The sequence below is a fragment of the Salmo salar genome, chromosome ssa10 (genome assembly GCF_905237065.1).
Source record: "Salmo salar chromosome ssa10, Ssal_v3.1, whole genome shotgun sequence".
In the NCBI taxonomy this organism is placed as follows: Eukaryota; Metazoa; Chordata; class Actinopteri; order Salmoniformes; family Salmonidae; genus Salmo; species Salmo salar.
The window spans coordinates 90090757-90109497 of record NC_059451.1 but is presented as its reverse complement, the minus strand read 5'-3'; the positions used below and the strand labels follow the sequence as shown (position 1 = coordinate 90109497).

Genomic DNA, 18741 nt, shown 5'->3' with positions numbered 1-18741 from the left:
AGTGATTATTACATGGTCAATGCATATTATTGGTGATATCAATACAAGTCATTATCAATATTAGCAATTGTATCACCCCATCTTTGGTAAACAATTACAAATGTGATAGTAGTTCATTTGTTGAACTCCCTGTTGAGTCTACATTAGTTGACACTGGTATATTTTGACATATATATATATATGTGTGTATATGTATGTACACTGTTCAATAATTATTGAGGTGAATATAGGGCTATGCAACACGTGATGTAATAAGTGTCTACTGAAATGTTTAGTGAAATATACAGGACACGAGGAATTAAAACAAAACTGTGTTTGATATTCAAAACTACAAATTATTTCACTACTGAAGTTTGTTTACATCTTGCCTTTAAATGGTCTTCATAAACACATTTCTTAGGAGGCACAAAAAAAATGTGTATTTAAATGCATAACATACATAAATAACCCTTTGAGAATACATATTTGGGTAATGTAGGGGAATCTTGCAACAATATATCCTTCCGCCTTGTAACTAACATTAGATACATTTCAAAACGTTGAGCACAATGTTGCATATTGACTTCAATTAATAGATTCATTGTAATAATGTAAACCTTCCGCGTAGAGGCTCTGCTACCCAGGATGCCGGTGTGTTTCAGAGGAAGTAGTATGCGCTTATGTTGAAAAAGAGGGGGCAGAGCTGTACTGAACAGGATAACAGTTCAGGCAGACGTAGTGAGAAGGACAGACCGAAGAGACGAGCCTTCAGCACAGCACAGCATGGCAGAGAGAAGCACAACTGTCAGGGAGAAGATCCCGATAAAATACGAAAATCAGCAAGAAATGCGGCGGCCGCGCGGGTAGAAGACAAGGGATAACGCCCGTCTCACATATGGGTAAGTATCTGAAAGAAAAACATAGTTTTCCCCTGTAAAGGCGCGGTTAGAAGATGTGGCAATATGGTGGTGAGAGCGAGGGTTCGACAGTCTGTTGTAAAAATGGCCATGGTGGGTCCACTGCCAAGAATGAAAAGGAAAAACGATTTTCAGACGGGATGTCGGTGTGGTTGAAATTCTAATTCGTGGGATGAGTAGAGAAAAATGTGTTGTGTTAGCCTAAGTCAAATATAAAGCAACATATATGATTGGGTACACTTTCGAGTTATAGAACCTACGCATTTAAAATGTGCTTTGTCCTTGAAAGGGCAAATGCCCTTGTCTGAAATGGACAGAGAAATTTAAGTAAATTGAATACACCTTAACATTCATTTTTTATTTGAGTGGGTCGAGAGTAAGATGAAAGTATAAATCATTTTATTGTGATTTCAAGAGATAATATATTATGAGTGAATGTCGATGTTTTTCCATACAACAATTAATAAAAATAAAAAATCTATTAGAAAAGGCTTTATTGCCAGGTTTAGGAGTTACGTGTAGAAAAACATTCCAGACAGGTAGTTATGCCTAACGTAATATTTTGCCAAATTTTAACAGCAATTAATAATTAATTAAAATTAAGGTAAATCAATATGTTCGATAATGTTCTTTATGTACTTTATATATATATAACACCAAAGGTTTATTATGTTCAAATGAAACTGCCATGTCTTGAGGAGCATATATACACTATTTTTCGAAAATGTAAAATAGGGTGTTGCCTTTTAACTCGTTGTGGTACAGAATGGAAATAAAAGCCACTGAAAACATTTCATACATCGTTTTTAGGTTATTGTTTCTAGCTGTTATGAAGATGCGATTTGGGAGTAACGTTAGGTTTTTTCACACTTGACAAATACAAAACTATTCACTTTATCACAATTCATAGAGGAATTATTAAGACATGCACCCTTTTCCAAGACACAAAAGCTAATGCTGTCCTGGCCAGATTATTGAAATGTGTCCATACAGTGAGGATGAGATTTGTTTCATAGATATTTCATGTAATCAACTTGATGCTGTGTTATCACCTTAATTAAAGCTTAACATAAAGGTCTCTGGTGCTGAGAAAGTCTAAAGATCTTCCTGTTTAGAGATAGATTATATCTATAAGGTGGTCATAAATTGGTAAAAAATATTTTCATCTTAGTATTCCAATAACAATTCTTACAAATTGTCTTAATTTTGATACACACACAAGTGATTGGATCAATGGCCACAATGCATATTTATGTTTTTCAAGATGAATGTATAGTATTGTTTTGACATGCATGCATTTGAAATGTGTAAATGCAGATCAATTGCCTTAATACAAGTGGTTTTATATCAACAATTAATTATGGGTAGATATTAGTAGGTTTTTTTACCCACTTAAAATCATGTAAATGGTTGCCTCTAGCATTTGTAGTAACATATTTGATTATACAATTCTGTAAAGAATCAGATAAATGGATGGCATTCTGCCATATTTAGTGACATTTTATAATTGTTTTAATCTAACATGTTATAATAATACATTTTCCTATTTTATTTATTTCAGGAACCATTGAAGTTAGAAAAATGGGCTGAAAGAAGAATACCAATGTTTTGATATTTGAAAAAATGTAAGTTTGTGAGGGTATTTTATGAATATTAATGATTTAACCGTGAGTGTTTAATTAAGCGAGTATGATTCTCCTTACTGCTATATAAGACTAACCAATAGGTTGGGCTGTTGGCCTGTTTTCACTTTTGTATTTGTACTTTTGAAGGTTTGTCATCGGGATGGTCGACCAAATTTATGACTAGGGGGATTGGAATGACCAAGACTTGTAAGTATAAAATGTTTCCTTTTAATTAAAGACTGAGCAGATAATAAAACCTGAATGCATGACACATTTTAATAACATTAAAGAAAAAAGAGGGAAATAAATGTTTAATGTGAAAGATGATATGGATGTGTTTAATAAACCTTGTATCCTAAAACTAGTACATTGTAACAAGAAATGTGCATTGTGTACACACTTGGCATTAGTCTGCGCCCGTTCAATACTTGAAAGAAGAACAAAATAAACATAAGAAAGTAGTGTCCGATACTACAATACCAGATTTTCCTTGGGAAAAATGAAAACACAAAGCAGACTTAACTCTAAGGTCCTTAAAAACCTACTTTTGTCAAATATTGTGTTCTATAGCTTGCAAAATAAACAATTGTGACTCTGGGTGACGTCAGTCATTTTCCTCAAGAAATGTAGTCTGCTTCATGTTTTATTTCCTTTGCTTTGTTACTTCCATATATTGGTATCATGACAATACAACAAGAAAGAGTTAATAGGATTTGTGTGGGTGTGTGTTTTTGCGTATAAGCAAACACTTGCGGGCAGTGTTATGCTCGTTAAGACCACAAGAGGGCAACACAATTCACTTACGTTTAGCTCTTGCTGCTAACATGACGCTGCTTCAAATCTTCAAAGCGGAGAGGGTTCCTGTTACGTTTGCGATTTGTGACTTATTTTCGGAATTTGATTCTGGATGCATATGGTTACATTGCAGTGCACAAGGTCTCTGTTAAGTGCTTGCAAAATGTGCTGTTTATCCTTTTGAGGAGAACTGTAACTGACATCCATACATCAGAAGGGAAAAATAGCTAGCTAGCTAGCTAGCTAGCTAGCGGGTAAATATATGATCTCAGACAATTAAAGAACACTGCAAATTAAAGGTATTTTTAAAATGTGCCTATTCATCTGGCTCAACTCAATCATGCCTAGGCCTAAAACGTATGATCGTAAAAGTATCCGTTCAAGTGCTCCTTGGAAACTAGTATTTCCAAGTTGTTGAAGTTGCTATATGACTTAAGCCTGATGTTCTTTAGAAGTTGGGATGAATGAGATGAGTTAATGTAGTAAGCTTTATACTAATAAGATAGCTAAGATTGCTTAAAAAGTAGCTAGCTTGCTAATGTTGACAGTTGGTCAAATTAGCTACATTAACAATCAAGAAGATGCCATTTTAGTATTCTGTTCATAACAATACATGTTTATCATAATTATTGATAATACACAAAATTCTTATTTTATGACAATCTTTAAATTATATGTTTGAAAAGGTGAAAAGTAATATGTCATAACTCGTAAACTGGGGTTGTAGAATTTAGTAATTCCATTTTGGCGAGTCATTCAAATGTAAAATAATAAATAAATAAAAAGTTGGAAACCAATATTTTTTTATTAGCTGACAGTACTTGACCGGAGTATACAGCATAGCTCCAAGAAACCTGATAATTTCAGAGGTGACATTTTGGGGAACATATCTTTGGTTTGCATGAACTTAATCCAAGTAAAAGCCTAGATTTTTGAATTAATTCCAGAGTTGACCACATTTTTATGTGGCCAGTATGACTGAGTATTCATGAAACAACTCATGGTCTGGTGTATTTGATGGTTACCTAATTTAATCTCTTATCCCTAACAGAATCAAGGCATGAACTGTCATTCCCTCCCAATGAAATAAGAAGACAGCTATGTGTAAGTCATGTCTTTTGTTCTGTGCTGTAACAAATGGAATGTTTCATGAAATATCTGCTATAACACTTTTTCAATACTGTACTAAATCGATTTCTTAAACATTTTTACTTCTGTTACATAACATTGAAGTAAAGGTTGATCTTTAGCACATATAACAATCCAGAGGTAGGTCTATTTATTGGTAATGGGAGTAGGGTTCCCAGTTTTTATTTATATATATATATATATATATATATATATATATATATATATATATATATATATATATATATATATATATATATATATATATATAGTAACCAATTGAGATCAACAGAGATCTCCCACCATGGAATTGTACCTCATCTTTCAGTATTATTGAAAGATGTGTATTCCAGTGAAAGTTAGAACACTTTAGCTAAATCAGTTTAAAGTTGCTCATCTCTCCCTTTTGGTATAAGAAGCCTTGTACAAGGGCATCTTATCATATCACAATAATTCAAGACAGTTTACTCCTCCCCTTTTTTTAAACATTTGCACAAAATATGCCCATATGTCTCCTAGAAGCAGCATATTTTCCCTAGAAGCTGAAAGTTTCCATTCATTCTTGATAGCTTCTTCTCATCTTTCAAATATTCCCTGATTGTTTTCATGCCTGTGACATATGCCAGGCCAACATGTACTATGATTATTCACAACTGCCCAAATCTATCCTTTGGTCTTTCTTTTAACAAACTTAATCATAAAAGATTTTTCACTTCATCTCTATGGTAAGGTCAGTGTATTCTGACAATGCATAGACTATTATTCTATAGTACTCTGTCCATTTCTCATCTGGGATAATAAAGTAACCTAGATACTACTACTACTACCATTATGATTGACTTTTCCAACAATGTTAGAAAATAGTGAAACTGTCACACTTAGGCCACACTGTCTCCTGTGATACATTTGGGGCGGCAGGTGGTGCGACAGGCAGTGGTTAGAGTATTGGGCCAGTAACAGAAAGGTTATTACTGGATCGAATCCCCGAGCTGACAAGGTAAAAATCTGTCATTCTGCCCCTGAACAAGGCAGATCAGGGGCACTGTTCCCCAGTAGGCCGTCATTGTAAATAAGAATTTGTTCTTAACTGACTTGCCTAGTTAAATAAAAAAAATCCAGTCTCTTTTCTTTAGTAAAATATGAAACGGGGACTAACCCTGTATTAATTAGACCCAACCCACCTCTACTAATGGATTTCTGTGCATGGCCCCACTGTCTGCTGAATGATAACGTCAAACTAAATGTCCAACGGAAACTAAAGAGATATGTCCTTATACTTTTCATTGTAAGAATTCAGTTTTCTTGGCAGGATCCTCCAAAAACTAACTTTGTTGTCACCTGCTGGTCAAGAACTGACATTGGGTCGGAACCTGCCCCTTGTTTTTCTTGGTACATATGAATGCGTAATCCATTTTGAGAAAAAAATGGTTTTATTCTCATAGCACATGCTGATTTTTGTTATTTCATCTCTTCCTTGGTGAATCTCTGCTGGTCATGTTTGGAAATTTTGGAGGCAGAGTGCATGCAGAGGAAGCACATTTAGCATATTTTGTGCAGTTTAACTCATGTATGATTACTATTGTTGTAGTTTTGTGTATTGTTTACAAATCAAGCTGCAATAGTTTAGATACAACCGTAATGGTTCAGCAATGTCAGTTGTCCAAAAGTGTTGGAAAAGGAACTTTGCAGGATTATGAGATTAACTCATGCCAACGTGTGCTCAATGTGATTCTGGTGGACCCCCTAATGGACAGTTTAAGTAGTTTTGCCTAGCTTGACAGCAAAATAATAATAAACCGTATCAAGTTAATGTTACCAATTTATTTGATATCTAAAAAGCATGGTGTAATCCCAGAAGTAGATCACAAACCATGGCATAATTCGTTTTATTGATGATTATCTGAGAAATAACTAATTTACATGATCCACATTCAAATATAAGTTATAGTGAACGGTGATACGTTTCAATTAACAGATGTTAGAACATTCCATTTGCTTAGCTTTTACTTGTGCATGCAATTTTGTTGTATTTCCTGTTTTGTCTTTCGTTGTTTCCAATTATTCAACTCTAAAATGTGTTGAATGGTTGCTATTAAATTGCATAATGCTGCGTTCATGTGCTCTCGGAATTATTCGAAACTCAGGATTGGGATACCTCTGTAAAGCTCCCGGAATCGCCGTAATTACGAGTTTCCGACATCCAAAACCGATCACAACAAGCTCCCAAGTAGGAAATAGTCGCCGTACTCCCGAGTTTCCCAGTTCAGATAGTTTTGAGTTTCCTACTAGAACACTTGCATTACTTTTAGTATTCCTTATATTTATTCACTTCATTGTCTTAGGTTCATGTTTGAAAAGCATGAGCATCTCTGTTGGTGTTTTAAAAGCGATAAAAGGCACACAATGCCATTTTGGCAAATGGGTCAGAATTCTGAAATATTTATATTTTGTCCAATCTGTTTGCAAATTACATGTTATGTATGGGGAGTAAGGATTCAGCCCTTAATGCTCTTAGATAGGTTTTTATTATAATTTTATTTTTCATTGATTCGAATTGCGATATTTGTCACCGGATACTGCAGTAATACAGACATTTTAAACTTCTGGGTTTCATTACCAACTTGCCTTTTAGCTTTTAGATTCAGAATTTGAATCTTTTGTGGAGTTATTGATGCTATTTTGGCCAAAAAAAATCCAACTGATGGGTTTGGACAAAAGTTATTTATTAATTAAATGTTATATATTTTTTTTACTCATTTCATATTTTTTCTTAATTCCATTAAAGACCCAATTCTACTGGACATTGAAGTGGAGACAACTGCTTTGTCATCAAGATGGCGACTGGGATTTGGGAGCAAATTGGATTTTTGAAAAGCTGACTGCTTGGATTTTTCTGGATTTTATTTGACTGTGTCAATTGGAATTATTTAAACTTTCACATGGACTCTTGTGCTGGGGATTCTTTGGACTCAGTTGTTTGAATAGGCTATTGTAATAGTTGCTTTTACTGCATTCAATTACGGAGTACTTTTCTACTTCTGTGACTTCCTAATGCGCTGTTATTTATATTAAATAAAACAATGTTTTTTTCACTATTCTGACTCTTTCATTGGTCAATATGCTACCCAAGATTGTTACCAGACAATATTGTCTATTTGCTAAATGTGAAAATTCTAAGTACAAACTTCGAATCAATTTCACAAAAACGTAATGACGTTTCTGGTATTTTCTGGAGCTTCTGAATGCATCCTGTTAGTGGAAGGAATACAATGTTAAATTACATAAATAGTGCTAGCTAGTAATTACTACCTTTACGTAGGATCGAGGGATGTAGTAGAAGGTAAACGCAAGTAACACAGTTTACGCAACTTTTTATTTTGGGAATCTTCACACACCTATTACGCAAAAGTTTTTTGCTTAAGTGTTTACGTTACTTGTCTCCATCTCGAGCAATACTTAGCAACCTACCTTTGTGTACCACTACATCCCTGGTGGGATCATTTCCTTTCAAGTTAATTACATCATACACTTTTGGTACCATTTATACACTTTAGGTAGGACTTCTGTCCACAAAATCTGACTTGCGTGATTAGCCCCAAAATTTATACTGAAGTCAAGTTAAAGGGTATGGCTTATTGTGATTGATGCAGTCCATGGTGAAGTGTCTGGCTAATCCAGACTATTAATTAAACCAATAAAAGTTATACACTGCAGTTCTACATAATACAAAGAGTTAAAACTGCTTTTGGCAAGAACTGAAATGGTGTCCAAGGTTCTTTGCGTCTAAAATGGCTCCTGAAGTCTTATTTCCTGTCTGAACAGGAAGTGATGGGTCTCAGTGTTTTTAAATATTGTTTAAATATTATTGTTCAACGTCAAACCCATCTTTGTTTCAATATGTATCTAACTTTGGCAAAGGATATCCTCTTGAAGTGAAGAAACTTTATTTTTTTAATATAAAAATGTAATATAGTTTTGCCGTTTTTATACAAAATAAAGGGGGTGGGACTTTTGGACATCACCTGAGTGTGGGGTAAATGGAAATAACGTCAATCAAAGGCAAAGCTTTCAGAGCTAGGAAGGAGCTCTAGATGGCGGATGAGCCTTGGGAAGGGGAACAATTAACTGGGCTTTCGTCAGCTCTTTTCTTTTTCATGAAATCAAGCTGGAATATGACGCTCTATTAATATTTTTTTTTATTTAAAAGATAACGTGTTACTATAGTGAACAGTGAATTAGGTTTTCTGCGGTATTTAATGCGTTTTTCGTCGTGTAGATCCGTTTTGCAGCGTGTATGCGCGAGTCGTTGTTTTCTCTGCCTAGGTTTGGCAGCCATGGCGCCCCTCCATTTTTAGTGTGCTCTGTGAAGAGCTCTAGCATTTCGTCTCACTATCACTTTTGTGAGGTTTCATTATCCTATTATTAACGTTTAGTTTTTTTTGTGCCTGTTTATTTTCATTCAACCTTTTTAAATGGCATTTATTTTTATTTTAATGTCATAAGTATTAAAGTCTGCTTTTGCGGATGTGAATCTAACTTCATTATACCTTCCTGTACATGGAATAGGTATGTTGACGTTTTATAATACCTACCAACAATCGATTGTTTTATCATTTATCACATTTTAGTCGTCCTTTGTCTGGTGACGCAGTTAGAATTTGTGCATGTGGCTAGATCGGTGAATCTTAATTGAAATACACTCAACACTTGGCTTTTATTATATCACAGGATGTCATCAGTTGTCATTTATTCATCGATAATGTATATATTAATATAATGCCAGTTTTAAACGTCAGACACAATGCTGATGTCTGTTATTTCATAACGTCAAGGTTTTTACTGTCCTCTGAGCAAAACAATCTTATGGGAGTTTTATGGTAGTCCATCCCTCTAACTTTTGACAGTCAATACCAGGACATAATATCATCAAATCAAACGTTTTCAAGATAAACGACGATGAAGAATAAGAATAAAAAGCAAGAAGATGAAGGTTCGACTCAAAGCAACGCATCAAGGTACGATCTTCTATATTTTCACTTTTTTGACATCTGTCTTGATTGTTTACCTTGACAAGCATGGTTGATCACCTGTGAACATATTTGCTACTTAAGTTTTCCCGATTTGTACCAGTTTCAAATCAATGACCTTGGTTTTTAATAGCCACACCCTATTTTTTCTTAGCATTTGTTACAGTAAAGTCTGGACTTTCAGGCTCTTTGATTTACATCTTTACCCACATGTATACAAACTAGAAGTTTATGGCTTCTTCCCCAAGAAGAAATGCATGATATCAGTATGTGTTGTTCAATCGTTACAATGTAATATGACCTTGTCTTATTAGTCGATACTGCATTGCACCATTTGAACATACAATGCTTATATTTTTTATACATTTGAAACCTCTGATTTACTAATGTTAACGTAGGGAAATATTCAAATTAATATCTAATGCGCATTATTTGTTTCATCTGCATTGACAACTAACGTTATGCAGTTTAAGTTTAAGACACCATTGTCTTCATTTGAAACAGTTGACTACTAAAACAAATGTTAATTTAGACATTTTGGTAGCCTAAATCATAAACTATTCTGTGTTTTAATGAGAACTGTTTAATGTATAGTAGGCCATACAATCACTCTTGACTGAATGTTCACAAAATTTTAGTTTCTATTTGGCCTGTTGATCTATTTACCTCCTGGATATCTTGTTCTCAGAACTTACTTAATGTGTTTCTCAGCAAGAAAGGGAAGCTCAATATTAGTTTCACTGATAGTCAGTCCTCTTGTACATTTAACGTTTTATTTCACTTTTACAATATGTTTGTTATGGATAGCCATTTCAAATAGTTATTCAATTAGGTTTATACTGAAAGTATCTATTCACGTTAACTTATATGGGGTAACAATGTTATTGATGCGTTTTCCCATTTAATTCAGAGAACAATTTCAGTGGGGTTATTGGCATCAATGAATCTCTATTTTTCTGAAGGGATCTTGACCTGCACACATCTGACTAACCATTGACATGTTCAATTTTGCACACCTTAGGTGTTCACTAATTTATTTGTTATGTTGAGTATGAATAGAATATCAACTATGTGGCAATGCTCCAACTACATTTGAGATTTTATAGGACAGCTTATTCTGATTTAAATTGAGTGATGTCCTCAATGCTCAATAACCCTTTAATTCAGCTGTGCTTGTGCACTAGTTTTGAAGTTTGTACAACATCAACTGTATTGGTGATTATGAGTTCCTCTTAGCTTCTGATACCATGGAACAGCTATTAGCCTAAGTGCCAAGATGGTAAACAACATGTATTGCAGATGTTTTCATGGTCTCACGGACTTTAGAATTTGTTTTATTTTACAGATAAAGGTATAATCTAAAGTTGGGATTCAAATGTTTGAAATGTATTATCTCTCATTGTTGGAAAACAGAAGGTACACAAAACAATGTAATTAAATCTTCTTAATTAAAGGACCTCATGTGCTCAGTTTAGTTTGAGGCCATGTGGGAGATAGTCATGTTTGTACTGTCAAATAATCATTCTTGCTTGCATAATCTAATAGTAGTCTTGAGTTTAACATGAGATATGACAATATGGTTTTCCATTATATTTAAATAATTTCATACTCTGGGGGATGGTAAGTGCACATTGCTCACACCTCTGGTCTACCAATGATAGTTTGACTTAAGTCATGGAAGTTACTAATGCCAATGTATAATTGGTAACTGCATATCATAATTAAAGCCTAATAGGGCCAACCTCATATTTGTCATCTATTACATAGCCTATATTTTGACATTTGGCCCAGTTTTTGTAACTTGTCAGATGTCACTGACAACTACTACAACTATAGGCTTACATGAATGCTTCAACTACAGGCCTGGTTGGGTTGCTCAAGAGATAAGCATTGCATTTGTTAGATTTTGTCAATGCAAACTTTTCAGCTAACTGCCCCTAGTTCTGAATGTAATTGATAATGGGTCAGAAAAACATGACATGAAGACATGCTGTCAACCAAGAAATGCTGTACAAGTGCATTTGCTGTCCTGTTGGCAGCCATTTTAGTAACCATGCACAGTCAGTCTGTCCTCAAAAATCCTAATCTATCACACTTTTGACTGCTCTTGTCCTGATAGAGGATTATTTTCAAGTACATAGAAGCAAGATACACTGTGAGAGCAGATCACTTTATTAAATGTTCTTTTAAAATGCGTTGCATGAAGTGGAGTCCAATTTTAAGTCACAAAATGGCTCTTGCTTTGTGCTGCATAGACTGTATGACTTTCTGCATTAGAACTGTATGCTCAGAACTACAGGAACAGGGAACAGGAAGTGTTTCAAAGGTCAGAGGCTTGTCTTTTGAGCTGGGATTGGCTCATTCCTCACCTAGCAACCCACCAGCCTGTAGTAGTTCAGGTTAAAAAAAATTGTCCCGCCCATGTCTGACCTCACTAAATGGAGTCACCCACTCATGCGCTTGCTTGGTCAGCAGCAGTTGCATTCTCACTAGAGGAAGGGGTTTGAGCATTTGTTGTTGGGTGACTGAGTGGTGGATACATTACAATACCTTTTTAATATCACAATCCAATACCTTTTGATATCACAAGAACTTATTCAAATCTTTCCCCCCATTTTTTTCTTATCTGAATATTTATATTAACATTTCATTGTTAGTAAGATAGATAATATGAATTATAGGCTGACCTAATTTACCCTGTAGTTATTAACTGTATTCATATAACTACAGCAATTACATGTCATAAGTGACTAAACAATGGTATTAAAGCATGGCTTCAAATGAAGAAATTGTTTTGGTTCGTTCTATTGTAGCAGCCGACTCCATTTTTGAACCATTCAAGGTCGTCTTGACTGGATTTGATCTGGAATTAGGTACCCCCTATAGTCTGTTCAGGGTACTGCACATTCCATCATGGCAAACTTAACTAATGCAATGTGGGGCATAGACTGGTTTACTCCCTTGTGTAGCTGTGTTTAGGATGTAAGAATTACAGTTAAATAAATACATGTTGCAGTGATTTTTTTTTTCAGGTTTCCTTATGAAATTTAAATGTCATTATGTTTTTAGTTGCATGTAACATTTTCAAGCTAAACTACAGTATGAATATGGAATATTTGGTTAGATCACTAATGTGGAGTGTTTTCAATGAATCAGGGCATGGTTTTGTCATTGTTTACATACATTAGTTAAATGATGTTTGCATTGACAAATTATATAGGTTGTGATGTGCTCTTGAGGTGAATATTATTTCAGATCTAGATGGTTGTTTGACAGAATCTCAGTAGGTGCTTCATGTTGTTTGGTTGAGTTGCTGTTGGCCCTGTGTACTGAGGTGCGTTCAGATCGCTTGAACGTTTGCTGAACGGTTTGTACTGAACGACACGTTTGCCAAAACTGTCTTGAACAGACTTTTGAGGTACTTGCTCCCGTTTGGTGGGTGTGGCTTGAACCAATGAGTGATGTATTTAAAGGGCAGTGACCATGCTGACAGCATTCCCCAAACCACAACCCCGCCCCGTTTTTCAACTGGTCGTAAAGTACAGCACCGTTTCCGAAAATGAACGTTCCAGAACGTAAAAACGTGCTGATCGTAGCCCTTGTGTGTCATTGGCAACCATAGGACTTATTTGGCGCCCTCTACTGTTTTACAACGGGTAATGGTTGTTTGTGAAAGCTTGTAGGCTATTTTAGGAATTGAATGAATGCAAATATAATTTTAGTGTAGGGAAGTTTTAAATATTGTGGAAAGGTCTTTCAGCATGACAATAATAATATGCACCCCATATTGAGAACCACTGATCTATGTGACCTCCAGCAGGTTCTCTTGCATGGGGTTAAGTATTTGTAAAGATCAGTGTAAGAGGATTGGTTTGAGGTGGAGAGAATAACTTTGTCATAACAAGCCCAATCTGAGCACACTATGGTGATGAGTCTTCGGTTTCCTTTCCACTAAAGGCATTAGCGTTGTATGTAGTCTTTTCGGTACTACAGGAACTCGATACTCTATTTAACATGTTACACATTCTGCAGCTTTTTCTACTTTGTGGTATAGGCCAAGGTCCCGCTAACTCAACTCTGTACCTCGAACTCAGGTTCCACTCTGTTTTTTTCATTGTTCCCCTCTAATCAGGGACTGATTTAGACCCTGGACACCAGGTGGGTGCCGTTAATTATCAGGTAGAACACACAACCAGCAGGCTCTGTATCTCGTAGGGTAATAGTTGAATACCCCTGGCCTAGGTTAACATTTCATACATACTAAACCTAGATTCCATTGCCTGCTGTTGTGCCCTTGAACAAGGCATTTAACCCACCACAACTGCTTCATGGGTACCCAGTGTGGCAGCCCCCTGCTCTGACCTCGCCAACCTGTATGTGTGTCTTTCATAGGGGTTGGGATGAAGCGGGAGTCAAATTTCCATTAGACCTTGTGTACAATAGGATCACTTTATTAATCCAAATCATAATTTGTTGAGCCAAATCAGTGTTTGACAATAGGTGGGAGGTCGGAGAAACTGTTCATAAAATTGGCTTTTTATTGAAAAAGGCAATGATTGTATAGCTTCCCAAATGAAAATCCAGCACTATAAAAGGGTGATACTATACTGAAAAAAAAAATATTAGTGCACCATGTTTTGGTCCAATGTTTCATGAGATGAAAAAAAAGATCCCACAATTTTTCCATATGCACAAAAAAGCTTATTTCTCTCAAATTGTGCACAAATTTGTTTACATCTAGTTGGTGAACATTTCTCCTTCGACAAGATAATCCATCCACCTGACAAGTGTGGTATATCAAGAAGCTGATTAATAAGCATGATTACATTACACAGCTGGAATGTCCATCAGAGCTGCTGGCAGATAATTGAATGTTCTTATACTAAATAATATATATATATATATAGTAGTGCAGGAATGTTTTATTTACACAAACTCCACATTTTTGATACCATAGCAATTCGGCCTCTGAAGAATCAAACCACTCTGGGTCGGAGTCTGGGAGTCAGTCAGAGAGTGAACAGGGCAGGGAGAGGAGAAGATCGCACCACTCTGGAGAGTCCAACAGTTCCTCTGAATCTGGGAGCCAGTCTGGGTCTCAGAGTGAATCCCAGCAAGCCTCAGCAGAGGTCAACGACAAACCACCAGTTAAAAAGAAAGACAATCTGGCAGATGTAAAGAAGGTAAACAAAGCAGGGCCTGTACTCCAAACTGGTTGTATTATGTAGGGCTGAAAGGCCCTTGAAGTTTTGGAAAGAAATATATTACACACCAATTATACAACAGCATTGATGCATGGACACTGTGCATATTTAGAAAGGGAGTAATGCCTCAATTCAGATGGAGACTGAAAATGTCAAGGAGAAAGTGGAGGCAAAGATGCAATGATCCAATTTGGTTTTTGATTCCAGATGTGGGAAGAGCATCCAGATGTCTATGGGGTCAGGCGATCAAATCGCAGTAGGCAAGAACCTGCTCGTCTCAATATTGGAGCTGGGGTAAGAAGTGCAACATGAAATATACTGAAAACTTCCATGTACTAAAAGTCCGACCCTACTAAAAATGTATTTTTCCTCAAAGGGGTTTGCACGTTCAGAAGTTGCACCATCTAGTGTATATGATGTGGATTTATTGGTGTCTCATTCACTAGCTGCATCCCCTAACGGCAAAGCCTAATATTTCATTGAGATTTAATCAATTTCAACACATTTGCAGGGTAGCAGTGACTCAGAAGGTGAAAGTCCTAAAAGAAAAACAACACGTCAAAAGAAGAAAGAGTGAGTATTGAGATTATCTGATGTTTATTATTTCATTTCAGTTTCTTATGTATTTTGATTAGTCTTATCAACTAAAATCTATCATGTCAAGAGATAAATGTACTATATTGTGTCAAATGCTGCTCAAAGTTATGCTATTTGTAATAACACAAGAAATAATTTAAATCATGATGTAGCCTACTCGTCAAAGCAATTGGAAGTGGTCAGTTGTCTATAGCATATGTTTGCCTTACAGGCTATCCCAAAATACACTTGCTGTCATCCAATTAGACTCTCTGCTATAGTCTTGTCTCACATTCTTGTTTGATATCATGAACATATATAGTATCTAGGGCTGTGGCGGTCACAATTTTGTCAGCTTGTGATTGTCAAGCAAATAACTATCGGTCTCATGGTAATTGACCATTAATTAACATAAACACATACAGCATCTCCTGTCTTCCATCTTAAAAGTCTAATAAATCCATGTAAAATAGCCTAAACCTTCACAATAAATCCATTAATTTTAGTCACGTCTAAAGAAGCATGATATGAAGAAAATGTAGTCTATTTCAGAAGAAAAGAATAGCGTACTCTGAGTTGTCCTGATGTAGCTATGCCAAATGGCTGTGGGCTACACTAGTTCATTTAGCAGACAAGATTTCCTTATAATTCCGTGGCATTATTTAATTGTATGAAGAATACAATTGAACAAACCTGAATAAAATATACATTTTCTCCAAACGATTTGAGGGAGTGTGTATGGCTATTCTGTGTTGAGCGCTTAACAAAGAAATAGGTACTCCTATATGATTAATTTATTAATGTAACTTTAGTTGTTCTACAAACGTTGGGCTATATGTTTGATTTTTAATACATTGTAAGGCTGCATGATTAGACTAACAACGATTTTTTTTTTAAGTCACTTGAAAGGCATGAGCTCTGCTTTGTTTTTTGCGCAGCCTGTACAAAATTCGTCAGTCTCGCATTCACAATTTGACAAGCACTTGATAATGCCTCAAACTTCATGCCGGCATCCCCTTTGTGGCTGTAATGCACCCTAAAAACAAATCTGTGTTTTGTGGTCTGGAGTGCTGCGTTGTGCCCTTCTACCAGAGTGTGCGGCACAATCTGAAGCGTCTTTCAATCACACGGCTTTCAGTCACGTGATCAAGTCTTTCTTACAGGCTACAAGTTAAGACTGACACATCCTTATCCAATTCCGAGGTGCATGTTGAAGATATTGGATGAACTGTTCACATTTGCTTTTTGTCAGCCAACAAGATGAGTAGGCCTAATGAACAGCAAAAGCACTAGCCTATGTCAATCTACTATCCCCCATAGTACAAAAGTTGACCTATTCTGTGTGAGAAATAAATATTCCAAACAGTCTGGGACAGTTGTGGAATGCGATAGATCCCAAGTTAATAAAACCACTAAGATCAAAAAACGTGTTTTATGCAATGTGGCTGACGCAACAGATCAGAACATTTCACTTAAAATGTTGATAAACTATTAGGCTATTTCTTCACATTATAAGCGCAGCAATGCACACATGGTATTAGGCTATAAGCGCGAATGTTCCATTAGCGGAAAACACCATTATCAAAAGTGACCGCAAATGCAATTATGCATGTAATGCTTTTATTATAAAGGTGAAAATGATCTTCCCCAAACTTGAGTCTCACACGCTGCTCATAAACTCAGCAAAAAAATAAACTGAGTTTATTTTCAGCAAACTTAACATGTGTAAATATTTGTATGAACATAACAAGATTCAACAACTGAGACATGAACTGAACAAGATCCACAGACATGTGACTAACAGAAATGGAGTATTGTGTCCCTGAACAAAGGGAGGGGTCAAAATCAAAAGTTACAATCAGTATCTGGTGTGGCCACCAGCTGCATTAAGTACTGCAGTGCATTTCCTCCTCATGGACTGCACCAGATTTGCCAGTTCTTGCTGTGAGATGTTACCTCAATCTTCCACCAAGGAACCTGCAAGTTCCTGGACATTTCTGGGGGGGATGGCCCTTCGCTGGCCATGGCAGAACACTGACATTCCTGTCTTGCAGGAAATCACGCAGAGAATGAGCAGTATGGCTGGAGGCATTGTCATGCTGGAGGGTCATGTCAGGATGAGCCTTCAGGAAGGGTACCACATGAGGGAGGAGGATGTCTTCCCTGTAACGCACAGCTTTGAGATTGCCTGCAATGACAACAAGCGCAGTCCGATGATGCTGTGACATACCGCCCCAGACCATGACAGACCCTCCAAAACGATCCCGCTCCAGAGTACAGGCCTCGGTGTAATGCTCATTCCTTCGACGATAAATGCGAATCCGACCATCACCCCTGGTGAGACAAAACCGCGACTCGTCAGTGAAGAGGACTTTTTGCCAGTCCAGTCTGGTCCAGCGAAGGTGGGTTTGTGCCCATAGGTGACGTTGTTGCCGGTGATGTCTGGTGAGGACCTGCCTTACAACAGGCCTACAAGCCCTCAGTCCAGCCTCTCTCAGCCTATTGCGGACAGTCTGAGCACTGATGGAGGGATTGTGCGTTCCTGGTGTAACTCGGGCAGTTGTTGTTGCCATCCTGTACCTGTCCCGCAGATGTGATGTTTGGATGTACCGATCCTGTGCAGGTGTTGTTACACATGGTCTGCCACTGTGAGGACGATCAGCTGTCCGTCCTGTCTCCCTGTAGTGCTGTCTTAGGCGTCTCACAGTACGACCATTGCAATTTATTGCCCTGGCCACATCTGCAGTCCTCATGCCTCCTTGCAGCATGCCTAAGGCACGTTCACGCAGATGAGCAGGAACCCTGGGCATCTTTCTTTTGGTGTTTTTCAGAGTCAGTAGAAAGGCCTCTTTAGTGTCCGTTTTCATAACTGTGACCTTGTCTTTACATATACTAAATAATATATGTGTGACATTTTGTTATGATTTAGAATGGACCATTATCATGCACCTGTATCGAAACGGGCAGCGGGAAAAAATACATGTCATCTATGCACTTATCTAGCGAATGGAGGATGCTTTTCCCCATGGTTTATTTTTATACCAGCCAGGTAGGCTATACTCCTGTTGTAAATATAAGCAATGTTCTTACTATTAGGAAGTTGATAAATAAATATAGTAGGCCTAGCCTATAGAAAGCTTATGGGATCCTCTTTTTATTAGCGGCCATCACTCTGTTTTCTCCCGCAATTGCATAGCCTATAGAAATGTTGCGCAACATGAGACATGGGCTCTCATGAAGTATTTGATTAGATTTTATAATACAGTTGCATTGATGTCAGAGTGATTAGAGGGACAATAGAGTGCTGAGTACCAGGCAGCAAGTTTGGTAGGCTACTAATGACCAGCAGCGGCATCATAGCTTGGAGAAGCCTAATTACAGTGACTAAACGGTCATGTGTAATTTGACTGTCTTCATGACTCGTGACCGCCGGTGTGGCAGTAATACGGTCACCGCAACAGCCCTAGCTGTCCCCGACTAAAACAAATCT

At 36.8% G+C, this 18741-nt stretch overlaps 1 protein-coding gene across 9 annotated transcripts in view; it reads left to right on the top strand.

Moving 5' to 3' along the window:
* Window positions 1-660: 660 nt before the first annotated feature.
* LOC106561145 (chromodomain-helicase-DNA-binding protein 2) overlaps window positions 661-18741 on the top strand; it is a 41241-nt gene continuing 23160 nt past the window's right edge. The window contains exons 1-7 of one of the 9 annotated variants that reach the window (XM_014124796.2): window positions 661-878; window positions 2458-2521; window positions 2669-2728; window positions 4368-4420; window positions 14429-14654; window positions 14883-14969; window positions 15187-15248. In XM_014124796.2, coding sequence (XP_013980271.1) covers window positions 14883-14969; window positions 15187-15248 — 149 coding nt within the window. In that variant the 5' untranslated portion in view covers window positions 661-878; window positions 2458-2521; window positions 2669-2728; window positions 4368-4420; window positions 14429-14654. Of the gene's footprint in view, window positions 879-2457; window positions 2522-2668; window positions 2729-4367; window positions 4421-8450; window positions 9011-9348; window positions 9460-14428; window positions 14655-14882; window positions 14970-15186; window positions 15249-18741 lie in introns of those variants that run through there. The other 8 variants (XR_001318741.2, XM_045688214.1, XM_014124792.2 and 5 more) reach the window with 8 other exon arrangements.